Below are 26,997 nucleotides of genomic sequence, written 5' to 3'. Positions count from 1 at the left end.
ATGCTGTCACAGATGAGAAACGATAGAAAGAAGGGAGATCAAAGTTTTATAGCCTGATCCACCCAAGAAGGACTCTTCTAAAAACTGGTAGGAGACACTTCTTAACAGCTCGAAAAATAGTTTGACACGTTGGTGACTTCACAGCACAGTGGCCTGGAGTTAGACCTGCATTCCAGCTCTGCCTTTTTCTAGCTAGTGGCTTTGAGTAAGTTTCGCAGCCTTTCTAAGCCTCAGTTTCCACATCTGTAGATTGGAACCATCATGGAATCTAACTCAAAGGATTGTTTTGAGGATGAAATAAGTGACTGTGTATAAAACACTTAGCACAGTGGCTAGTATACAGTAAGTGCTCAATGAATATTAGTGAATAAAATATTATAATTGGAGAAATAGAATCCAACTCTTGCCATGTCTTCGTGGAGGCTTTGCGTCCAAGGAGACCTCTTCGACCTTATGCAAAATTCATGGGTGTGATTCTTTTTGAGGAGAAGTTTCAGAACTTTGCTCAGATTCTCAAAAGAACCTATGACCCCCAAAATGTTAGGACCTCACGAATTATATGACTATGGGGACTAAAGAAGCACCCATGTCTTCTTTGTCAACGAATATCACCTTCCTGCCCTCAGACAGTCCTCTGCTCTACTGCTGCTGTGTAACCTCACGGATCTGCTTGGGATTTAGAAAATCGGAGCTCTCTCTGATTTCACCAAAATAACCCAAATGTAGAAGTAGGCTGCAAAGACAGTGGAAGAAGTGGGACTACTAAGCGAGTCTAGGAGTGCAGAGTAGATTTTATGTAAGACAGATGTTTCCTTCTCTCTTCTCCCAAAGAGGGCAGCCTCATGCTCGTTTTATTTATCTGACCTTAGCTGATGCTCAGCGATGAAGCAAATCCCTTCAGTCCCTAGTGAGGGTGTCCAAACGCCTCATGAGGCATTTTGGAACACTATTCTGGTTTCCCATTGCGACAGCTGGATTTGGACTCTAAAAATACTTCTTGCCTATAGCAACTATTCCTCTGTTCGGTTGCAAACCTCACGGAAGTGGAACTGATATCACTACTTGTTGGGCAGAAGTTAAGGAGACAGCATTGCTGTCGGTGTGTTTGAGACTGTTTACTGATGGGTTTAATAACATCGTTAATGCTGTTCTGACATCACACCTCCTGTCAGCTCTTGTTTTTTCAAGGGAAGATGCTAACTTCCTACTCTGTTAGTATCTATAAAAGAAAGGGGGGGGGGGATAAAACCAAAGAAACTAGCCCATGGAGCATGGATCACCCCACATGGGATGTTTTCTTTTATCCTTGTGCTCTAACAATGCTCAAAGGAGGACTTCCCACAACTAATTCTTTTCCCTTTGCCATTCAGACCTGTCTTGAGAAATTTCAAGGACTCTATTATGAAGAAAGCTTTTAAGAACCACAGAAATCACATTGCTTTTGAAAGCGCTAATGCATGCGGTGTGCCTTGCCGGCTGAAGCAGCGGCTTCAGAGTGCTTTATCTCTTATCAGTGGTCTGGCTTTGTGAATGAGAAATTCAGAGGCAACTGTGTAATGTTAAATTCTGATTACCACAAAGAAAGAGATGCATCTGACATCCCAGTGCAGTAGCTTTGACTTTTTTTTTAAAATTAAATTATTTATTTATTTACTTTTGGCTGTGTTGGGTCTTCGTTTCTGTGTGAGGGCTTTCTCTAGTTGTGGCAAGTGGGGGCCACTCTTCATGGCGGTGCGCGGGCCTCTCACTATCGCGGCCTCTCTTGTTGCGGAGCACAGGCTCCAGACGCTCAGGCTCAGTAGTGGTGGCTCACAGGCCCAGTTGCTCCACGGCATGTGGGACCCTCCAGACCAGGGCTCGAACCCGTGTCCCCTGCATTAGCAGGCAGATTCTCAACCACTGCGCCACCAGGGAAGCCCCAGCTTTGACTACTTTAATGGAAATACATTGGGACTAGGGGAGCCTTCCAAGGAGGAGAAAGTGATGAAAGACCAAAAGAAAGACATTTTATCTTTGAGATAAAAGGCCTGTTTCCTATGGTTGTTTCTTTTATTATGACTTTTTCCGCCCCCCTGCTACTGGGGCGCCATGCAAATGTATCATTCCAGGAACTGCTGTGTTATCCTTTTTGTGCCTAAGATTTCCTGGAGCAGAGGAAAGAGAGGAAAGCGGTTTTGTTTACAACTCAACTTAGATTTTCACCTTTCAGAGAGCCTTAAAAAATAAGGATCAAGTGCTTAGATGGGGATTTACCTCCTTGGTCTAAACATCAGGCTACCTTTTGCCTAAAATAAACAAATGCAAGATACTGTCATGTAGCTGTTCCTGTGAAAGGCCAATTTAATCCTCTTTTAGTTGAATACAGATAAAATGCTGAAGGACTCCTTTAACTAATGCTGATTAGGGTCTGGTAAATGGTATTTTTATTTAAAAAAAACAAAAACAAAAACACCTTTCCTCCCTAACAGGAATACTCATACTTACAAAGAATCATTCGTAACTGATGCTATTTTAACAATATTAAATATGAGTATAAAGCTTTGGATTAGCAATAGGGATGCTGAGTGAAGGGACAAATCTCTGGTAGGAACCTGCCTTACCACACAGAGGCAGTGATGCTGGAATTCAAAATAGATCTTTTTTTTTTTTTTTTTTGGTAAATCTCCTACGCCAAAGAACAAAGACCCAGATCCTTGGAAACAACATCAAACTGGCATTAATCTGGTCCCCGCCCTCCACAAATCCCAGCAACAGATTCATGAAATAATTCTACATTTTTTTGTCCTACATATTTTCAGATGTTCCTTTGAATATTTCTAATTATGTGTTGGTCCCACCAACCCTTCAGGCCTGATGTGGTTGTAGGAAAGCGAGTCCTCTGTGGGTGTGAATAACCGAGGTAATGGATGCCAAAAAGATAGGTTAAGTCAAAAATATTCTTCAGGGGACCATGGATTGGACATCTTTCTGGAATATGGGAAGGTGAGATGAAAACCTCTAGGCGGAGATTGCAGAAATAGTCTCTTCAGGAAAGAGACTCTACATCAAAGGACCCCTGCTTCACTTCTTGTCACACAGTGATGCTGACTGAAGGAACCCCTTATATTTATATATGAAGGGTTCTAGGAAGAACCTTTTGGAGGATCACAGCTTTCCTCTTCCACTAAACCCTTCCCCAATTCCGTCTTCCCTGTTTCCAAGAATCCTGTGAGCCTGTGTTTCTCAGACAAGGGGATCTCTTTTACATGCAGTGTAAGGCGGACCATCTTTTCTATAACCACATATTTATATTCCCAAGCATGCATGGAAATGTAGTGCTGTCGTCTGCTTTCTCTCCTGCTGTGTCCAACACAAATGAGGCTACAAATGACCTCTATGTCAGGAGTCAGCAAACTTTTACTAAAGAACCAATTAGTAACTATTTTATGTTTTGTGGGCCAAGAGGTCTCTGGCACAGATATTCAACCCTGCTGGTCCAGTATGCAATCAGCCATACATAACAAGTAAGTGGACGGATGTGGCTGTGTTATAATCAAACTTTATTCACAAAATCAGGTGATGAGTCCCATGTGGTTTCGGGACCAGAGTTTGTTGACCCCTGTGCTAGAGTCAAGCCTCAAGCAATCTTTGGTCTATGGTGCTGGGTATACAATGGAAATGATCCAAGGGAAAACTGACCTAAAGCAAGTTAAAAGCCAATGCAAGTTTATAGGCTCTGTCTCTTGGGTAACAGAAAGATACAGCTTTGTATCAAGTTTCCACCTGGACTGACGTCACCAAAAGGGCTTTCGAAAATCTCTTAAGACTAAACTTTAACAACTTATTGAGCAGATACCCAGTAGAAGTAGGTGCTAAACATATTTGGAGATCAACTTTTAATTTATAAAACTTTTCTGAAGAATATTAACGTACTGGAACTTCTAGAATATTGAAAATTCATGTAAACTCTTTGTTATGCCACCCGCTGCTTAATATACTGAGAGATGTGATCTTCTAGAAGATATTGTATATAAGATTAGAAAGGATCTCAGTTTTATAAATTAAAGGTATCAGACTTTAATGTAAAAGAGATTTTTTTTTCCAGAATTCAGGTAAAACGTTTTCTCATGACCAGGGACAGGTATTCTAGTTGGAGGAAGTTGGGAGAAAAAAAATGTACATTGAAGGACTTACTATGCAATTACTGAATTCTAAAGTCTGAACTGAAATACATAATTTAATCCACGCCAAACTGCCTGCTCATTACCTGATATACCGTAGTCACTTAGCACAAATGAAAATCAGAATTTTCTATCCTGTCTGTCCCCAGAGGTGCTTGATTTCTATTCGTGGTTGCTATTGATTTTATTCTATTTGGGATCTGAGTATATTTAGGATTAATTTTTGCAAGTGGCATCACACCAGTCTTTTTTACTGGCATAAAATTTCCAAGGTGCTGATCTCAGACTTTCATTTAACGATTAGAACAAAATTAGATGAAAGCGGTTCAGGGAACCTTCCGTTTCTTTGTCATCCTTAGAATAGGTACTTGAGATGACAAAATGCAAAGATGGTCTGTCTGCTTAAAAAACAAACAAACAGAACAAACAAACAAACAAAAACCTCTGTCTTCAGGTACTTAGCCACAAAGGACCTTATAGGTACTACTGTTGATCTGAAAGATATGGGGTAGATGCTCCCAGACGCCAAGGAGGGCCTTTCCTGGCTTGGAAAAACTGGGTGTGGTACATGCAGATTCTGGCGGTGTGATCCTACAGGATATAAATACTACTGAGCCAGAGCAATTGCATATCTCTTTATGGTTTTCCTTTTTAGACCCTAGTGCTGCACACTAAGCAATCTTATGGTCTCACCCTTGAGCAACCCAATTCTTTTGTACGGATATTAAGCAGGAGTGACTGGAGGGACCCTGGGGTTCGGGAGCCAGCAGGGCCACTGGTCAGGCTGGAACCATCCCTCCTCCCCCCACTTCTAAGTGACTAAGGAACACACAGCTTGCTTTTACCTTCCACACGTGCAAAACTCAGCCCGATGCTTGAGTGTCATCTCAAAAATACCAAACCTCTTATTCATTTCCTATAGCACATCTCCCCACTGCTTGTGAAGTAAGAAAAAGCAGAACCCTGTTGAGGAAAAAAAAACAACAAACAGATGCCATTCAGGCCTACAAATATGACTTCGTTTAGGACTGTGGGGCTACTGCTTGCCAAGTGGCATCCAGGATGGTCGAAAGCAGTTACGTCTCCCTTCCAGGCTCCTAGGCGTCCACATCTGTCAGCCACTTGGTTTGCCTACTAGCTGTTGAGATGCCCAGTCATTGTGAAACCCTTCCCCTCCGATCACTCAAAATAAACTACAGGTAACACAAGATAAATATTGGATGTGCTTCTCCTTGCTGAGTGCATTGTCGTAAGGCATAGGCACGTATCCCCCTCTTTGAACAGAGATAGTGTAATCCCCTGTCCCAGCACAAGAGCTGGCCAGGGTGACCCTGGAGCACGATGATGAAAGTGGGGTGATGGGAGGTAGCTGATGGCGGGAATTAGGGAGCTGCTTCCGCATACGGGGGAGTGGGTACCGTTGGGCCCCCCGGCGACACAGTGATTCTAATAAAGACACTTGACTCAGTCTATATTAATTTTCAGCGAGCGTTTCTGGGGGCATGGGGTACTTTAGATCTGTGATTCTTGGGTCACTGTTCTTAGAGAAGACAATGGTCAACTTAGGAAAATGAATATCCCAATACTGAACAAATATATAAGATTGAAGGCAGAGAGTTTGTGCATACTTTTAGAAATGAAACGCATGCTTCTAAATTACCTACCAGTCCCCAGAAACATATTTTAAAATAATTTGGTTTCCTTCGCCACTCTTTGATTTCCGTCTCCAAATAGCTTCTCTTGGGGGTAGAGGTTCCACTCTTAAAGATCTGGATTGACGTGATCATTTTGGGTAGCAGTCTGTTGGATAAAGTCAACAGGAGTGAGGATGTAACAGATTTTGAGCCATTTTTTCACTTCAAACAGAGACCTATTGCCCATTTATTCTTAGTCTGTCAGGCCATCGAGGAGCTTCTAGCCGACTGAGGAGCAACTGTTTTCCTATTTTGTGCTGACTCACAGCTCCTGTTTTGACTGTGGGATAATACGTGAGTTTGAAGGAAGTCATAAGCTCACAGGAGTTGGGTGAGCCTTTCAAACTTTGCTAAAATCCATCCTCCTAGTTCATCCAACCACAAGAGCCCAATACATTTGGATGCAAAAGCAGCACAGCCACGTTGAGTTCCTCTGTCTGACTTCTACGGCACTGCCCCATCCCTGACTTGAAGGGGGAGAAGTTGGCCAGCTGCACAAAAGCTAATAAAGTGTCTGCTTTTACTACAAGGGTCTCAGCCCTTGGGTGTGGCTTGCAAATTCCCGCCATCACTGCCTTGTAATGACACTAGAGGAAAAGACAGGCTGTTACTCACACGTGTAGGCGAATATTCACTAAGTGTCGATACACTGTGTGATTCTGCAGGGTCTGGGGAATATGGGGCCCGAATTAGTGTTTTGATTTTATCATGTATGTGGTGGGGTTGGGATGGCAATGACAGTGGATATCACAGGGTCACCCATGGTTCCTTTTGTACTGAAACCTCATTTTATACAGAGGATATATATATTTATTTATATATATTTATATATATTTATATCACCCACACACGCAAACTCACACACACACACACACACACACACACACACACACAAAAGGTCTTTGATAGGCTTTCTGTGTTCTAGTAAAAATAGCTGGCAGCCAGGGTCTAAAGCCGAAAAAGGCCTGGATGCTGCCAACAATGTCCACTATGCATCGTCTCTCACAGGCAGACACTCGTGTTTATCTGACAAGTGGAACCGGTTCCTGCCTGGGACAGGAATAATCTCCCATTGGCGCAGACGCAGATCTCGAAGACCTTCTGCCTTGTTCCTGTGGGCGTGTAGGATCCATGAGGCAGTCTAGGTAGTTTGATTTTCGCAGCATCTAACTTAATCTAAAGAGAAGAGACAGGAAGGAAGAGTTAGAGCCTGTCATTTATCCTCTTGACATTCCGAAACAGGGGATGAATGTTCAGTTGAAATCAAACGAGCACCTACTATGTGTTTAGAATTGTTGGCACTGGGAATTCAGGGATGAACAAGACAGATAAAGTCTCCACCCTCCCAGAAGCTTGTATTCTAGCCAGACAGCGTTGCACTGGCAACGTCATGTATATATTAGCATTTCGTAAAAATGTATCATGTAGAACGTGAAGGGATTCCTAGAGTGAAGTAAACTTGGAAATGACAGGGTAACAATTTTCTTTAGTATGGGACTTCTCAGACCCTAAATACATCTATGTGCACGGTGGGCCTTCAAGAATATGCAGTACTTCCAGTCTTAAATGATGGTCAAGATTATAACTGATTCCTCCAGGGACCACATTCTGATAGCTGTTCAACTGTATCTGTGATGTAGTCGCTACTTCTAAATGTATGTGGTTTGGAGTCTGCAGCTGTCTACAGAGACACTTTCGATAACTGAAAGCTCTATCTGACTAGCTCTTTTAAAACAAATATAGCACATGCCAAACCAATCAAAAGGCAGGCTTGGTATACAGAGGCAGGTGGAGACTGATAACCTGTAAGTAGATATGGAAGGTGGAATAGAGTTTTGCTTTAAAAACACATTTTTTCTCTTTTAAATAAAATCTTAAGTAGAAAAAATCACTTATGAACACGATAAAGCCACTTTCAAAAGTTTGCATTCGAATCATATTTTCTTTGGGGGTTTGGCTTACCTTGCTTGCAAAAGCACGAACAGCTATTCTGTTCACCAAGGCGGGACTGTGTTGGGCTAAGAGAATGAATGTGTGCAGTCTCTCATCTCTTAGCCTCTTGCTGCCTGGTTAAGTTTGGCTTGTTCTTATTTGGGATAGCTGTTGGATCTGACTTTTCCATTTTCAGTGAAAGTAGAAACATACAATGTACACTTAAAAATGTCTACCAGGGCTTCCCTGGTGGCGCAGTGGTTGAGAGTCCACCTGCTGATGTAGGGGACACGGGTTCGTGCCCCGGTCCGGGAAGATCCCACATGCCGCGGAGCGGCTGGGCCCGTGAGCCATGGCCGCTGAGCCTGCGCGTCCGGAGCCTGTGCTCCGCAGCAGGAGAGGCCACAACAGTGAGAGGCCTGCACACTGCAAAAAAAAAAAAAAAAATGTCTACCAGCAACTAAGTTCCTCTTTAAACAGACGTGTGTGATATGCAGTTTAATTATACCAGCCAACTAAATCTTACTTTAAGGTGATGAGAGAGTTTGGAAATAGCATTCATTTTTACAGATGTCCTTATAATTCTGTTCTTGCGATACATACTATTACCTCAGCACTTTTACGGATAATGAATTATAACTTTTATGTGTTGTGGGTTTGGCTTCTAATCGTGCCGTTCAACATATTTGTTCCAGAAATAAAACCTTCCGATTGGCACTTTTTGCTGTCACACTGTAGGATCATTACACTGTAGGATAAACTTCAGAGGCAAAGGGAGTGATGCGTCTTAGGAAACATTGGGTCGTTGGAGCTGTGTCTCTCTGGGCTTCTGTTCCTCTCATGCTTACCTCTCCATCTTTGGACTCCAGTCTCAGCTCTGTTCTGCAGGTGGCTTCCATGTTGCCAGCTTCTGCATTTATTTCTACTCCTTTTGGGGCCTCCATCACCAGAGACCGGGTGGGGGACTCCAACCTGAAATATGCACAAGACTAAGATCAAAGATCCCATTTCACTGTTTTAGTAAAGTTCGGAGGAAGTTGGTGCTCTGAGCGTTGAGATAACATTTCAGCATCTGATCAAGGAATTCTAGCTTTGCATGCCTGATCAACTTTATGAGGGTGGACATAACGTATCTGGGCTTTATCTTCACTGCATATCACAAAGATTGTACGGAAGGTGTTCTAGGATCCTGGCTTCATTCTATCTTGCACCCAGTCAATTATTGCTTCATTAGCATGATTAACCAAATTCTTACATAAGTTCTGTTTATTTCTAGAGTAAGGCAATCTCAGGTCTAAACTGAGCTTCCTGAAATTAGCAGATATTCTTTCCACGTCGCCCTACTTTCTTTGTCTTCCTGGAAGCAGAATTGGATAGAGGTTAAGAAAATAGACCTAGGGGGCTTCCCTGGTGGCGCAGTGGTTGAGAGTCCGCCTGCCAATGCAGGGGACACGGGTTCGTGCCCTGGTCCGGGAAGATCCCACATGCTGCGGAGCGGCTAGGCCTGTGAGCCAGGGCCGCTGAGCCTGCGCGTCTGGAGCCTGTGCTCCGCAACGGGAGAGGCCACAACGGTGAGAAGCCCACGTACAGCAGAAAAAAAAAAAAAGAAAGAAAATAGACCTAGGAGTTGGACATGGCTAACTCAAACCATGGGGCTGCCACTGTATGACCTTGGGCAAGTCCTTCTTCCCTCCTCTCTTTTCCAAAATTTCTCAAAGCCTCAGTTTCTTCATCTCTAAAGTGCTTCAAATGGTGCCTGGCACATTGGAAATGTATAATTAATAAGTGTTAAATATTACTATTACTGCTGTTTCTGTCGTTATCGTAAAGAAATCGTAAAGAAATCTCAGGCCTTACTCAAATAGGCAATTGTCAAAAGAAAACTCAGAACAGATAAGTTAGAGGGAAGTGATTTGACTACAGAGGGACAGCATGAAGAAGAGATGTTTTCTGGTGATAGAACTGTTCTGTATCTTGACTGCAGTGGTGGTTATGTGCCTCCATGTGTTTATGCAAACTTACATAATTATACCTCCCAAGAGTGAATTTTATTGTATGTAAATTAAGTAAGTTGAGAGAAGGAGAATCAGCCACATTCTATGCTAATTATTAGGGCAAAAGAGGATAATGCTTCGCAGAAAGATTTTTGCCTAACTCATTTTATGCAAAAAATATGAACTAAAACCCAACCATCCTCTAAATATTCCAGATTTTAATACTATCTCCAAATTGAACTGAATGACGATCCCCTTCTCTGTTATAAAGTATCCCAACTTAGGAAGCATGGACCTCAGGAGTGGCCACCAAGCCACTCTAAATCAGACCAATTTTCTGCATTTCATTTCTCCACTCCTAACTTTCAGACACGTTGAACGTGTTTAAAAGGAACATCATCTTCTCTGCCAACTGCTGACTCCATGTTCTGCTTCTACCAGCCCCCACGGGTAGGACACACCCTCACGGGCATCAGTAAGTGGCGGGCAGAGCAAGGCGATCTGTGGGGCGCCACCCTGAGCCATCCCAAGCTACATTCCACAGGTGCCAAGGCAGGGCTCTTCCCCACTTCCCAGGTCTGGGTCCCTGAGGTGTGCTTCAGAGAGCAGGCTTCTCCACTGATTTTTGTGCTCCCCCTGCCGTGGCTCATCCAGAGTCTAAAAGAGAAACAACAGGTGTCTAGTCCTAAGCAAAGGATTGGCTTGAGCTTCTCTTTCACTCCTTCTTTCCATTCGGACCTCACCCCTTTGTGTGTGGCAAAAATCCCCTATCCTACCATCTCATCCTCACAAGACCTTCACCAAGCGGGTGCTGAGCCGGGTGTGGTTCTACCTCGAACGGTGGTTGACTTCCTTTGCCTGTGGTTTTTCTCACTATAACGTCAGCTCGAGGAAGGGGGTCTTGTTGCTAGAGTGGCAGGGAATGATGTCTGTGCAGCACAGCCTTGTCTAGGACCTTAATCCAACGCATCAAGCTCTTCCTATAGCTCACGTCTAAAATCTGAAGATGGTTTTCCGCCATTTTCTTTGCTTCTCTCCTATAAGGTCTGGCTGACTCACACCCCTTATCCTAGTGTTGTTTAACACCTTCTGTTTTCACTGCTATTGAGACCTTTCCCCTCATGGCATAAGCTTCCCTTCTGACAGTACTGCCAGCTCTCTTCCACATTTGTTCACCCTCTTCTCCAGGGCACTGCCATCCTCCACTTTCCCCAGGGGAGAGCCCTCACGCCATCTTCTCTGTTCCCCTTCTTCCCTCCCTCTCTCCCTTCCTCACTGCATCAGTTAACGCAGTTTTTAACTCACGACTTCTCCCTACTTAATACATTAGTTCATCTCTAACCTGGACTGTTGAAACCTCCCAAGTTTTGTCTCTAATTCTTCCTTTTTTTTCCCTAGTGTACTTGACACAAAGTGAAGTCAGGTGTGTGTACTTCATACACACCTGAAGTCAGTTTTGAACATGTCACTTCTCTTATCAAAACCTTCACACATTTCTAAGAAAAGATAGGAACTCTTGGACGTATTTGCCCATTTAGAGCTTGATCTGACCTATTTTGTTAGTCTTATTTCTTTCCATAAACATCAGCTATGCTTTACTGCATACTCACGAGGTGATGGACACTGTGGAACGTGCCTTATATGTGTTCTCTCATTTAATCCCCACAAAAATCCTATGCCTTTGGCACTCCTTCAGTCCTGATTGTACAAGCAAGGACGCTAAGGTAAATGACTTGCTCAGGGTTGCACGCCTAGTAAAAGGGCAAAACTAAGATTCAAACCCAAGCATGTGGTCCAGTATTCCGTATCACTTCCAGAAAAACTGGCCGCCTTTCCTGTCTTTCATATCTTCACGCCATTCTTCGTAATTAAATGTCAAATCTATCTTCATGGAATATGCACTTGTATTTCCAAAACTAGCCCCCATAAATAAGGGTAAGTACTACATATGGCTCAGTGAGACATACTTCCTTCCCTACAACAGTCCTCACAACTTACTGAAAAGGTTGACATCAGTGACATCAAATCCAGGATATGGTGAATGTGTTCATACTTGGTATGTAGCCTTCAAAGTGGATGATTCATACAAAAAGATAGTTGAGAGGGAAAAACTCAAAATAGAAAAAAAAAGTTTGGAGCTGGGAGAACTTTATCAGATAGAGTGTTGGCATTTCAGTCATATGAATTCACTTTATCCTTGCCGCCTCCCATGGGCTTTGAAATCAGCAGGAGGGCTCCCAGGCCAGAGAAGTGGACTCAGAAATGACTGCTGCCTTTTCCCCTCTCACAGCCTTGGAAGTACCAGGATGACAAGGAAGGGGGCTACTCTGAAACTGTCTCCCAGTGTGAGAGGCTAAGGTAAGGTAGAATTGAGAATTTCCTGGCAGCAGGGACAAAACGGTAACTGGCTTTGTGTTTCATACCTCATCTGAACGCCCTTTGTCCTTCAGGCAGACTTAATAGTTTGTTCACATGCTAAATCTTTCCACTGTAAAAAAAAAAAAAAAAAAAAAAAAAAGCTCCTACAAGAGCCCTGTGGGGCCTGCAAAGAGCAGGCAAAGCACTCTTGCAGTGATGTCAGTCAATTTCTGACCATAGATGAACAACCAAAACACCACAGCTTAGATAGTGTTGAGCAAGGAACATGGAGGGAGGCTTCCTCCTGATTTGGGGGGCGCTGGTGACAACGGAGGGTCCTGCTGGCTCTTGGAAATGAATACTGCTCCCGTTAGGAGCACATGCAACTCCCGTCTGGGAGGACTGAAGGATCTGAGAATGGAAGAAAGTCTAGGAAAGGAGGTCCAAGGCTGGGCCATGCCCTCCAGAACAGGGGTTCTCAAACAGGAGCAGCAGAATCCCCTGGAGGGCTTGTTAAAACTTAGGTTGCCGGGCTCCACCCCTGAGTTTGATACAGTAGGTGAAGGGTGTTGCCTGAATGCCTGCACTTGTGACAAGTCACAGGTGACGCTGAAGCTGCTAGTTTGGGGACCACACTTTGAGAACCACTGCTCTAAAACAACGTCGTCATATCAGATGCCCGCAAAGACTGGAAAGGTGATGTCAGTGAGTGACCCATAAGAAAGCTATAAGGAAAACGAGTCTCTGCAGAGTCATATATGGCAAGTGACGGAGATGCTCTGGACAGGAGGCAGCTGCGATTCTAACCTGGCCGATTACTGCCAGGGCTTCTGATGAAAAAACATTTTATTCCAAATCATTACATTTTTGGAATTGATGCAAAAGATTTCTCTAAATGGAAATATGTTATAAAGGATGACATTGACATGAATCTTGTATAGTCACCATCCTTTTTTTTTTTTTTTTTGCGGTACGCGGGCCTCTCACTGTTGCAGCCTCTCCCGTTGCGGAGCACAGGCTCCGGACGCGCAGGCTCAGCGGCCATGGCTCATGGGCCCAGCCGCTCCGCGGCATGTGGGATCCTCCCAGAACGGGGCACGAACCCGCGTCCCCTGCATCGGCAGGCAGACTCTCAATCACTGCGCCGCCAGGGAAGCCCCATCCTTTTTTTTTTAAAAAAAGAAAATTCTTACCTTTGTATTCCCTGAGCTCTTCCTAATCCTAACCATTTCCTTCTCTCAAGAGTAACTACTACTATGAATTTTGTTTACTGTTTTCTTGCTTTTCTTTATAATATTATATTACTACATTTGCCTCCTTAAATGATAAATTGTTTACTACCATGTGTTTTTGAGCTTTATGCACAGAATAATTCCACTTATGTATTCTTTAGTGACTTACTTATTTTTGGCCTCAACATTCTGTTCCTGAGATGCATCCATGCTGTAGCACAGCTGTAATTTATTCTGTTCCCCTGAGGTTATCACACATCATGATTTCTTTGTCCATCCTTTTGTTGGACATTTGGCTTGATACCAAGTTTTTGTTTCTACGAAGTCATCTCTGCACATTCTTGTATGTGGACCCTGGTGTTCACTTGTAAATTTTCTTTAGGACACGTAGGTGAAGAGTGGAATTGCTAGCTCCTAAGGTATGCTTATCTACAGCTTTGTTACTTTCCCACTAGTAATGTATAGAGTTCTGTTTTTTTCTGCTTTCTTGCTAGCATTTGATATTGTTTATTATGAAGTGAGTGTGAAATGGGATGCTACTGTCTTTTAAATTTGCATTTCCCAGATGAGTAATGGAGTTAAGGCTCTTTTCATTTGTTGGTAAGCCATTTGGGATTCTTCTTCAGTGAAATGTCTTTTGTCTCTTTTCATTTTTTTTTTTTTTTGATTTTGTATGTATGAATTATAGTCATGCTTTATATATTCTGAAAAATAATTGTTTAGCAGTTCTATGTATTGATAATTTCTTTTTTTGAGGCTGTAGTTTATCTTTTCACTCTATGCTTAGCATTTTGAGGTGAAAAAGTTTTATATTTTAATGTCAACAAATTTATTATCTTTTCCTCTAGGGTTTGTGCTTTCTGTGTCTTGTCTGAGAAATCCTTCCTTACACTGAAACCATAAAGTTCTTCAATATTGTTTTTAAAACTTTTATGTTTTGCTTTTTCTAAGTCTCTAATTCATGGGTATTCACTTGTGTGTGTAGTCTGAGGTTGGGGTCAAAACAGATGCAGATGAAGGATCTCAACATCATATATTGAAAAGCCCATATTTAGCTCTGTCATAAATGATGTTTCCATACACTTATGGGCCTCTTTCAGGGTTTTCTAGTCTGTTTCGTTATTCTATTCATCTATCCCTGTGACAATAATTAATTAAATATTTTAGCTTACTATGATTTTCAAATTCTTTACATTTCATAAGGCAAGTTCTCTTGCCTTGTTTTTCCAGACTGTCCTAGCTATTCTTGGTCTTCCAAATAAATGTCAGAATCAACTGAAGTTTCAACTGAAGGAAGACCTGTTGGAATTTTGATTGGATTTATGTTCACTTCATGATCATTGCACCTGTCACTAGTTTGTTATGTTTTCTTGGATGTATTTCAAAAAAGTTAGTCTTCTCCATGTGGATTCAGCATATCTCTCGTGGCTATTGAAAATGGTATTTCAGTAAAAATGTATTTCTCTTACACCTATTTCTTTTTCCTGTTGTATTGAGATTCAGGTTTTTGTTTGTTTGTTGTTTTGGGTATGTTGATCTTATAGTTAACACCTAGGTAAATTATCTTATTTTTCACAATTTGTACGCAGGTTGATTTAGGTTTTCTTGGTAGGCAGTAATTATTTTGACAGTTTTATGTCTTTTGATTTCTTATACTTTTTATTTCTTTTACTTTTCATACTGTTCTGTCTAGGACTGTCCAATACAGTGTTGACTAAAAGTAAGGAAACAGCAATCTTGCCTTTTCCTGAATTGATAGCAGTAGCAGTCACCTGAGCCCTGGGGCTTTGGTTTAAAAGACACACACGTACTTGCACACACAGGGGTTTGGAAATACGAGTTGGCTGGTCAACTTGAGCATATTACTGACATGGGGGTTTGGGGGTTATTTTCTGGTGGGACTAGCATGTCACTAAAGCAGGCCTTCTGATATATTAAAAAAAAAATTTTTTTTAAGCAAAACAGAAGTTTAGATTTTAATCATATTTGTAGGGTTTCTAAGTCTTTGTTTTACAGAATTGCCTGTTTGCTTCAACTGTCTCCTTCCCATCTCTGCTGTTGGAGGAGATGAGGACAGGTCTGGAGTAAAAACACTTGTAATTTTGTGTCCTGGTGTCTATTCTCTGAGTGTGAAATACTCCCTTCCTTTGTTAAGATTCCTTAGGAGTTTTTTTTTTCTTTTATGATAAAAACAAACCCCACCTTTGTCCCTAAAAAAAAAAAATTATCATTCAGATTCTTTCGTTCTACGGTTTTTATTTTTTCCCAAAATACTTTTTATTGTGATGACAGAGTTCCCTTCTATTCTTATTTTGCTAAGAGTTTCTATCATTCATTGCTATGAATTTTATCAAGTACCATTTTATTCTTCATATATTGAGATAATATACTTCTCCTTAATATATTAATGTGGTGAATTATATTAATTTTCCAATAATAATCCACTCCTAAATTTTTTGGTATTAGTTCAACATTGTCATTACGATTTTGTCATTAGGATTTTGCACCTGTGTTCGTAAGTGAGTCTATCCTGTAATTTTTCTGTCTTACAATATATTTGTCAGGTTCTATCAGTTTTCTATATTTTGGAATTTTTAATGAAAGATTAGAATTATTTACTCCTTGAATTACCTACTCCTTTTTTAGGATTTTGCACCTGTGTTCGTAAGTGAGTTTATCCTGTAATTTTTCTGTCTTACAATATATTCGTCAGGTTCTATCAGTTTTCTATATTTTGGAATTTTTAATGAAAGATTAGAATTATTTACTCCTTGAATATTTAAATCATTCATAAACCTGGGCATGGAATGACACCTTATTTCCATTTAAAAAATAATTATAGGATTATACAGGTTTTATGTTTCTTCTCAGGTTGATTTTGGTGAGTTATGTCTTCTTAGTATTTTTCTATTTCATAGAAAGGTTTAAACTTCTTGGCAAAAGCTTTTCATAATATTTTCATTTAAAAAAATGTCCCCAACATTTGTAGTTATGTCTTTTGTTGTTCCAAATATTTTTATTCATGTCTTCTTTTCCTCTTTAGCAGTACTGTCAATTATTCATCTTTTCAAAGAGCTAACTTTTGTCAATCCTGTGTTATGTTTATTTCTTGTCCTTAAATTTTCCCTGTCTTTTGTTCTAAATAGAACAACTGCAGAATTATTATTAGAATTATTTAGAATTAGATTAGAATTAGAATTATTCTAATCTAAGTTCTAAAATGTGTTGCCACCTTAGTTAATTAAAATGTTCTGCCTTCTTAGTTAATATATTCATTTAAGGACGTGTATTTTTTTGGCAGCAGCCCAAAGGAGTATTAATATAGATGTAAATGTTTTGTAATTTTAGCATAATTTCTCCTGTGGTAAGTTTTACAGAAGGATTTTCCTTAATTTCTAAATATGTAAGATTTTCTAGGATTTATTTCTAGTGTATATTTTATTCATCAGTTTTAAACTGATAATATTATGATAGTTAAAAAACATTCTTTTTAAAAAAATCAATTATTTAAAAATTGAGGCTAGGTTTTTGGCCCAGTATATGTCAATTTTTAAAATATTCATGCCTGTCTGAAAAGAGTGTGTGTTCTGCAGTTGTTGGTGCCATGTTCTATGTGTGTCTGTTAACTCAAGACATTTAATTGTTCTGTTCAAATTTATATATATATCTGTTTGATCTATCAGTTACTAAAAGAGGTATTTTATTAAATACATATCAGCTTAGAATTGTTCTGTCTTCCTTATTGTCTTTTCTTATCAATGTGTATAATGATTCTATTTCTTATAATGTTTTTGCCTTGAAATCCATTTTGCCTATTAGTATAGTTGTTCTCACTCTGTATTTTCCTTGAACGCATTTTTCTACTCTTTTAAATACCATCCATTCTGTATGGTTATATTTTAGATGTGTCTCTCATGTAATTGGATTACTTGTTTATTTCAGATGACTTTTTACTGAGGAAAAATTTACATACAGTGAAATGCACAGATCCTTTAATTTTATTAAGAAATAAACATTGTATATATTTAAGGTGTACAACATGATGTTTTGATACATGTATACATTGTGAAATGATTCCCCAAATTAAGGTAATTAACCTGTGCATCACCTCACATATTTACCTTTACCCTCCATGTGTTAAGAACATTTAAGATCTACTCTTTTAGCAAACTTCAAATATACAATACATTATTATTTGTTAACTATAGTCACCACCACGCTGTACATTAGCTCTCCAGAACTCATTCAGCTTATAACTGCACGTTTGTACCCTTTATCCAGTTTCCTGTTGGTAGATATTTGGTTGTTTTGAGTTTGGGGCTATTTTGCACACGTCTTTATGAGGATAAAGTTTTCATTTCTCTAAAATAAGTAGCTATGAATAGAACTACTAAGTTGTAGCATAGGTGTGTCTTTAATAAACGTGGTAAGGCAGTATCTAAAATAATCCTCAATGATCCTTGACTTCTGGTATTCATGCTCTTAGGTGATTCTCTCTCCTAGATGTGGGCTGGATATAGTGGCTTGCTTCTACACAAGTAAAACATTGCAAGAGTGATAGGATGCCACTCACAAGACTAGGTTTTAAAAAGACTGTGGCTTCCATCTTGGGTTCCTGCTCTCATTCCCTGACTCAAAGGGATGCCAGCTGCCATGCTGGGAACTGCCCTATGGAGATGTCTGAGAAACTGAGGGATCCCATTAGCCCATGAGGAACTAAGGCCCTCATTCCAATAACCTACAGGAAGCTGAGTCTTGCCAACAACCACTGGAGTGCATTTATAAACAGATCTTCCCCAAGACAAGCATTTGAAAAGATCACAGCCCTGGCCAACAGCTTAAGTGCAACCTGATAATTGATCTTGAGTGAGAGGCATCACTAAATTGCACCCAGATTTCTGACCCACAGAAACTGTGAGATAACAAATGTCTGGTTTTTTAAGCTGCTGTAGGCTAATACAATAAGAAAACGGACACACTGTGTTCCAAGGTAGTTGTGCAATTTTACATTCCTAGCACCAATATTGATGTAATTAAAACTATTCCAGTAGCTGTAAAATGGTTCTTCATTACAGTTTTCACTTCCCTGATGACTAATGAGCTCGAGCAGCTTTTCACATGCTTATTGGCTATTCAAAGATGTTCTTTTGGGAGGGATCTATTTAAATCTTTTGTCCAACTTTTTTTTTTTTTAAACAATTGGGTTATTTGTATTTTTTGTTACTGATTTGCTGTATATCCTAGGTGAAAAATTTTGTGTGTATATATCTCTGAAATTTCAGATATATTTTCAGAAAATTCAGATATAAATATCTCTGTGTGTATACATATACCTGAAATCTATCTATATATCTATCTACATCAAGTATTTTCTCCCAATCCATGACTTACCTCATTTTTAAACAGTGTCTTTTGATGAATGTCAATTTATCATATATTTTATGTTTAGTATTTCTGTACCTTCCCTAGTAAACCATCACCTACCCCAAGGTTACAAAGATAGTCTCTCATGTCTTTGCCAGAAGCTTTATAGTTTTAGCTTTACATTTCGATTTATGATCCATCTTGATTAGTTTTTAAGAATAGAGTTGAGGTTCACTTTTTTACCAGTAGGTTTATTGAGTTGTTCCAGCACCATTTATTGAATAAATAATCCTTTCCCTATTGAATAGCACTGGTGCTTTTCTTGAAAATCAATTAACCATGTACATACAGATCTATTTCTAAACCCTCTATTTATCTCTTTGCCTAGCCTCATGCTAATACCGGACTGTCTTGGTTACCATAACTTTATAAGAAGTCAGAATCAGCTAGAGCAACTCCTTTAGCTTTTGCAAAAGGAAAACAGATTGGTTTAGCTCTTCTAGATGTTTTCCTTTTCCATATAAGTCTTAAAAGCCTGTAGGGAATTTGATTGGGATTGTGTGAATCCATAGATCAATTCTGAGGAAAGTCAATACCTTAACAATATTAAATCTTTAATGGATTTTCTTTTAAAATGTAACAGTTCAAATATACTATTTTTGATTTATCTGTACTGTTAGGTACTTTGGTTCTGTGTTTTTTAATCTGGGAAGATTGTTGTTTATTCAGTGTTTATTTACATATTATATCTATGTATTGTCCACTTACTCCTCTGTCATCATACACCTCCCTTTTTTCTTAAAATCAAGAAAGTTTTTGACATGTTCTTTTAGTGAGGGTTTGCTGGGGCAAATCCTCAGTTTTCTTTTTCTGGAGTAATTTTTTAATTTGCCCTCTTTTGTAAAAGGGATTTTCTCTGGATGCAGAATGCTGTGCTGACAGTTATTTTCTGTCAGGAACTGAAGATAGTATTCCTCTGTATCTGGTTCTCACTGTTGTGGTTAGGAAGTCAGCTCTCAGTCTAACTTCAATTCTAGAACTTCTTTTTTCTTCTAGTCTCTCCTGATGCTTTTGATTTTTGATGTTCTGAAATGTCATTTGATATGCCTAGATGTAGATTTCATTTTATTTACTCTACCTGAGGTTTTTTTTTTTTTTTGACTCTCTAAATTTGTACTTTTGTGTCTTTCATCACTTCTGGACAACACTCAGCTGATATGTCTTCGAAAATTGTTTTTGCTCCATTCTCTTTCTTTTCATGCTGAAACTTAGACATTCTCATCCTAGCATTCCTGTTCCAGAACTCCTGTTACTCTGCCTCTCTTTTTTCTGGATGATTCTGTAGATATAGTCTCATGTTCGTTTAATTTTTCTTTGTATTATTTTTCATCACATCCATTGGCGTTTTCCTTTTTGAGATTATATTTTCATTTCTAGAAATTCCTTATTGTGCATTTCTAATTTGTTAGCCATTTTTATATTCCTTTGGTTTTTACTCTTTCAATTCTCTTTTGTTTCTCAACTCATAGTAAACATATTATTTTATATTCTTTCTCTGCTAATTCCCATATCTGAAGCCTCTGTGCACCTAAACTGGCTGCCTTGTTTCCATGCTTCTCTCTTGCTCATGGTGCCTTGTTTCTGAGTATGCTTCATATTTCTTGCCTCTGTGGGTTCATATCTCTTGGGTCCTTATTTGCTGAACTTATTTGAGACCTACTTTTAAGGTGATTTTTTTCTAGAGAGGATTTGTGTCTGTTTCCATCAATCACTGGTGCCACCTTCAGCTTGGGCCAAGTGTAAACTAATTTCTTTGCCGGATGTCTTAGGACCAACCAGGTAATATGAATTCAGGCTACAGACAGAGGGAGGGCCAGTTTGAAGTTACCAGGCCTTGGAGAAATTTTTTTCTTTTCCTTCCATTCAGTGCTGAGGTTCAAGACAGGCTATTTCCCTTGTAATCCTCTGGGTGGAAAGGTCAGAGGAGGGCAAGACCAGGTAGGTATATTCTATTTCATCCATACACTGAAGGTTTGGTACACTGGGGTCCCAATTACATCTGTCGGATCTTTAGATAGACTACCTGTTTTCAGTGAGCCCTGAGATTTGCTTTGTTCCCATGACCCAACAGATCATAAAACTGAAGTTGAATTTCATCTAGTTTAGCAAAATCTGTAAAGTTACAGCTGGCCTCAATGCTCAGGTTACTTCTCTGGGTTCCTATGGTATTTTACCTCTGGGACTAATCATAACTAATTTCCAGCTCATTGATGCATTTAAAATATTTTAAAATATTTTTACCAATTTTTGGTTCTTTTCAACTAAAACAACTGGTCAGGATACTTAGACTATTGTACTGCTGTTCTCTAGAGGTCCAGGTTTCTGATTTTTCAAAAGATGGATTTGGAAATTGTACAGTAAAATCAACTCACCTTTAAACTTTGGCAAATTATTATTTTTTTTCATTTCTCATGTCAAGAGGGAGTATGGTTTCTCAATGTTTCTTTTTTTAAAATTCTTATTTTATATTGGAGTATACTTGATTAACAATGTTGTGTTAGTTTCAGGTGTACAGCAAAGTGATTCAGTTATACATATATATGTATCTATTCTTTTTCAAATTCTTTTCCCATTTAGGTTATTAGAGTATTGAGCAGAGTTCCCTGTGCTATACAGTACGTCCTTGTTGGTTATCTATTTTATTTTATTTTTTTTAATTTATTTTTTTTTAAATTTATTTATTTATTTATGGCTGTGTTGGCTCTTCATTTCTGTGCGAGGCTTTCTCCAGTTGCGGCAAGTGGGGGCCACTCCTCATCGCGGTGCGCGGGCCGCTCACTATCGCGGCCTCTCTTGTTGCGGAGCACAGGCTCCAGACGTGCAGGCTCAGTAATTATGGCTCACGGGGCTAGTTGTTCCACGGTATGTGGGATCTTTCCAGACCAGGGCTCGAACCCGTGTCCCCTGCATTGGCAGGCAGATTCTCAACCACTGCGCCACCAGGGAAGCCCGGTTATCTATTTTAAATACAGCAGTGTGTACATGTCAATCCCAAACTGCCAATCTATCCCTTCCCCCCACCCATTCTCCCTGGTAACCATAAGTTCATTCTCTCAGTCTCTGAGTCTGTTTCTGTTCTGTAAATAAGTTCATTTGTATCTTTTTTTGTTTTTTTTTTAGATTCCACATATAAGCGATTTCATGTATTTGTCTTTCTCTGACTTACTTAGTATGATAATCTCCATATCCATCCATGTTGCTGCAAATGGCATTATTTCATTCATTTAAATGGCTGAGTAGTATTCCATTGTATATATGTACCACATCTTCTTTATTCATTCATCTCTCGATGGACACTTAGATTGTTTCCATGTCTTAGCTATTGTAAATAGTGCCGCAATGAACACAGGGGGTGTATGTATCTTTTTGAATTATGGTTTATCTGGTTATATGCCCACGAGTGGGATTGCTGGATCATATGATAACTCTATTTTTAGTTTCTTAAGGAACCTCCATACTGTTCTCCATAATAGTTGTACCAATTTACATTCCCACCAACAGAGTAGGAAGGTTCCCTTTTCTCCACACCCTCTCCAGCATTTATTGTTTGTAGACTTCTTGATGATGTCCATTCTGACCAGTGTGAGGTGATACCTCATTATAGTTTTGATTTGGATTTCTCTAATAGTTAGTGATGTTGAGCATCTTTGCATGTGCTTTTTGGCCATCTGTTTGTCTTCTTTGGAGAAATGTCTATTTAGATCTTCTGCCCATTTTTTGATTGGGTTCTTTTGTTTTCTTTATATAGAGCTGCATGAGCTGTTTGTATATTTTGGAGATTAATCCTTTGTCAGTTGCATATTTGCAAATATTTTCTCCCATTCTGTGGGCTGTCTTTTTGTTTTGTTTATGGTTTCATTTGATGTGCAAAAGCTTTTGAGTTTAATTAGGTCCCATTTGTTTATTTTTGTCTTTATTTCCATTATTCTGGGAGAAGGATTGAAAAGATATTGCTGCAATTTATGTCAAAGAGCATTCTGCCTATGTTTTCCTCTAAGAGTTTTATAGTATCCAGTCTTACATTTAGATCTTTAATCCACTTTGAGTTCATTTTGTAAATGGTGTTGAAGAATGTTCTAATTTCATTCTTATACATGTAGCTGTCCAGTGTTCCCAGCACTGTTTATTGAAGAGACTGTCTTTTCTCCAATGTATATTCTTGCCTTCTTTGTCACGGATTAATTGACCATAGGTACATAGGTTTATTTCTGGGCTTTCTATCCTGTTCCACTGATCTATATTTCTGTTTTTTGTGCCAGTACCATACTGTTTTGATGACTGTGGCTTTGTAGTATAGTCTGAAGTCAGGGACCCTGATTCCTCCAGCTCTGCTTGTCCTTCTCAGGATTGCTTGGGCTATTCAGGGTCTTCTGTGTCTTCATACAAATTTGAAGATTTTTTGTTCTAGTTCTGTGAAAAATGCCATTGGTAATTTGATAGGGATTGCACTGAACCTGTAGCTTGCCTTGGGTACTATAGTCAGTTTGACAATATGGATTCTTCCAATCCAAGAACATGGTATATCTTTCCATCTGTTTGTGTCATTTTAGATTTCTTTCATCAGTATCTTACAGTTTTTAGAGTACAGGTCTTTTGCCTCCTAGGTTTATTCCTAGGTGTTTTATTCTTTTTGATGCGATGGTAAGTGGGACTGTTTCTTTAATTTCCCTTTCTGATTTTTCATCATTTGTGTATAGCAATGCAAGAGATTTCTGTGTATTAACTGTGTATCAACTGTGTATCAACTTTACGAAATTCACTGATGAGCTCTAGTAGTTTCCTGGTAGCATCTTTAGGATTTTCGATGTATAGAATCATGTCATCTGCAAACAGTGACAGTTTTACTTCTTCGTTTCCAATTTGGATTCCTTTTATTTCTTTTTCTTCTCTGATTGCTGGGACTTCCAAAACTATGTTAATAAAAGTGGCGACAGTGGATATCCTTGTCTCATTCCTGATCTTACAGGAAATGCTTTAAACTTTTCACCATTGAGAATGATGTTTGCTGTGGGTTTGTCATATCTGGCCTTTATTGTGTTCAGGTAGGTTCTCTCTATGCTCACTTCCTGGAGAGTTTTTTTATCATAAATGGTGTTAAATTTTGTCAAAAGCTTTTTCTGCATCTATTGAGATGATCATATGGTTTTTATTCTTTAATTTGTTGATGTGGTGTATCACACTGATTGATCTGCAGATACTGAAGAATCCTTGCATCCCTGGGACAAATCCCACATGATCATGGTTCATGATTCTTTTAATGGATTTGAGTTCAGTTTGCTAGTATTTTATTGAGGATTATGCATCTATGTTCGTCAATGATATTGGTCTGTAATTTCCTTTTTTTGTACTATCTTTCTCTGGTTTTGGCATCAGGGTGATGGTGGCCTCATAAAATGAGTTTGGGGAGTGTTCCTTCCTCTGCAATTTTTTGGAATAGTTTCAGGGTAGGTGTTAACTCTGCTGTAAATGTTTCATAGAATTCACCTGTGAAGCTATCTGGTCCTGGACTTTTGTTTGTTGGGAGTTTTTAAATCACAGTTTCAATTTCAGAACTTGTGATTGCTTTGTTCATATTTTCTGTTTTCTTCCTGGTTGAGTCTTGGGAGATTGTACCTTTCTACGAATTTGTCCATTTCTTCTAGGCTGTCCATTTTATTGGCATATAGTTAGTTGCTTGTAGTACTCTCTTATGATCCTTTGTATTTCTCTGGTGTCCACTGTAACTTCTTTTTCATTTCTAATTTTATGGATTTGAGCCCTCTCCCTTTTTTTCTTGATGAGTCTGGCTAAAGGTTTATCAACTTTCTTTATCTTGTCAAAGCACCAGCTTTTAGATTCAATGATCTTTTTTTCTTCGTCTCTATTTCATTTTTTTTTTTTCTCTGATCTTCATGATTTCTTTTCTTCTACAACTTTGGGTTTTGTTCATTCTTTCTCTCATTGCTTTAGCTGTAAGGTTAGGTTGTTATTTGAGGTTTTTCTTGTTTCCTGAGGTAAGACTGTATTGCTATAAACTTCCCTCTTAGAACTGCTGTTGCTGTGTCCCATAGGTTTTGGATCATCGTGCTTTTGTTTTTGTTTGTCTCTAGGTATTTTTTCATTTCCTCTTTGATTTTTTCAGTGATCTGTTGGTTGTTTAGTAGCATACTGTTTAGCCTCCACGTGTTTGTGTTTTTACAGTTTTTTTCTTGTAGTTGATTTCTAATCTCATAGCATTGTAGTTGGAACAGATGTTTGAGATGATTTTGGTTTTCGTAAATTTACTGAGGCTCACTTTGTGGCCCAGCATGTGATCAATCCTGGAGAATGTTCCATATGCACTTCAATGTGTATTCTGCTGCTTTTGAATGGAATGCCCTATAAATATCAGTTAAGTCCATCTCATTTTATATGTCATTTAAGGCCTGTGTTTCCTTATTGATTTTCTGTCTGGATGATCTGTCCATTGATAAAAGTGGGGTGTTAAAGTCCCCCACTATTATTGTGTTGCTGTTGATTTCCCCTTTTATGGCTGTTAACATTCGTCTTATATATTGAAGTGCTCCTAGGTTGGGTGCAGTCATATTTACAATTGTTATATCTTCTTGGATTGATCCCTTGATCATTATGTAGTGGCCTTCTTTGTCTGTTGTTACAGTCTTTAAAGTTTATTTTGTCTGATATGCGTATTGCTACTCCAGGTTTCTTTTGACTTCCATTTGCATGGAATACTTTTTTCCATCCGCTCACTTTCAGTCTGTATGTCTACCTAGATCTGAAGTGGGTCTCTTGTAGACAGCATATATACGGGTCTTGTTTTTGTATCCATTTAGCCAGTCTATGTCTTTTGGTTGGAGCATTTAATCCATTTACTTTTAAGGTAATTATTGATATATATGTTCTTATTGCCATTTTATTAATTGTTTTGGATTTGTTTTTGTAGGTCTTTTTTCTTCCCTTCCTCTTTTGTTCTCTTGTGATTTGATGACTAACTTTAGTTATGTGTTTGGATTGCTTTTTCTTTTTTGTGTGTATCTATTGTAGTTTTTTGGTTTGTGGGTACCATGAGGTTTTGATATAGCAGTCTATATATAAACAAGATTGTTTTAAGTCGCTGGTCTTTTAATTTCCAATATCCTGCATTTGTGCTCTGCTCTTTGAACAATTGCTGGTTTTGCTATGATATTTGTGTGTGGATGATTTCCTGCCTTTACTCTGTGTTGCCTTGACCAGTGAGCTTTTCCATTTGTAATTTTCTTGTTTCTAGTTGGGACCTTTTCTTTTCCACCTAGAGAAGTTCCTTTAGCCTTTGTTGCAAAGCTGGTCTGGTAGTGCTGAATTCTCTTAGCTTTTGCTTGTCCATCAAATCTGAATGAGAGCCTTACTCGGTAGAGTATTCTGGGTTGTAGGTTTTTCCCTTTCATCACTTTAAATACATCCTGCCACTCCATTCTGGCCTGAAGAATTTCTGTTGAGAAATCAGCTCATAACCTTATGGGAATTCCCTTGTATGATATTTGTTGCTTTTCCCTTCTTGCTTTTAATATTTTTTCTTTGTCTTTAATTTTTGTTGGTTTGATTAATCTGTGGCTTGACATGTTCCTTCTTGGGTTTATGTTGTATGGGACTGTTTGTGCTTCCTGGACTTGGGTGAATGTTTCCTTTCCCATATTAGGGAAGTTTTCAGCTATTATCTCTTCAAATATTTTCTCAGGTCCTTTCTCTCTCTTCTCCTTCTGGGACCCCTATAATGCAAATGTCAGTACGTTTAATGTTGTCCCAGAGGTCTCCTAGACTGTCCTCAGTTCTTTTCATTCTTTTTTCTTTATTCTGTACCAAGGCAGTGATTTCCACCATTCTGTCTTCCAGGTCACTTTTTCATTCTTCTACCTCAGTTATTCTGCTATTGATTCCTTCTAGTGTATTTTTCATTCCAGTTATTGTATGCTAATCTGTTTGTTTTATATTTAGTTCTTCTAGGTCTTTGTTAAACATTTCTTGTATCTTCTCGATCTATGCCTCCATTCTTTTTCTAAGATCTTGGATCATCTTTACTATCATTACTCTGAATTCTTTTTCATGTAGATTGCCTATCTCCACTTTACTTAGTTCTTCTGGCGTTTTATCTTGTTCCTTCATCTGGGACATACTCCTCTGCTGTCTCATTTTGTCTAATTTTCTGTGATTGCAAGTTTCCATTCCATGTGCTGCAGGGTTTTACTTC

At 39.1% G+C, this 26,997-nt stretch overlaps 1 protein-coding gene across 24 annotated transcripts in view; it reads right to left on the bottom strand.

Moving 5' to 3' along the window:
- Window positions 1-1,601: 1,601 nt before the first annotated feature.
- SGCD (sarcoglycan delta) overlaps window positions 1,602-26,997 on the bottom strand; it is a 1,717,585-nt gene continuing 1,692,189 nt past the window's right edge. For 23 of the 24 annotated variants that reach the window (XM_079916704.1, XM_079916702.1, XM_079916683.1 and 20 more), the window contains 2 exons: window positions 8,635-8,758; window positions 1,602-7,030 (listed from right to left, as the gene is read on the bottom strand). In XM_079916704.1, coding sequence (XP_079772830.1) covers window positions 6,857-7,030; window positions 8,635-8,758 — 298 coding nt within the window. In that variant the 3' untranslated portion in view covers window positions 1,602-6,856. The remainder of the gene's footprint in view (window positions 7,031-8,634; window positions 8,759-26,997) is intronic. The other variant, XR_013827577.1, reaches the window with a different exon arrangement.

Source organism: Stenella coeruleoalba, assembly GCF_951394435.1.
Source record: "Stenella coeruleoalba genome assembly, chromosome: 3".
Taxonomy (NCBI): Eukaryota; Metazoa; Chordata; class Mammalia; order Artiodactyla; family Delphinidae; genus Stenella; species Stenella coeruleoalba.
Note: the sequence above shows the minus strand (reverse complement) of the source record. Positions and strands in the feature narration are given on the sequence as shown.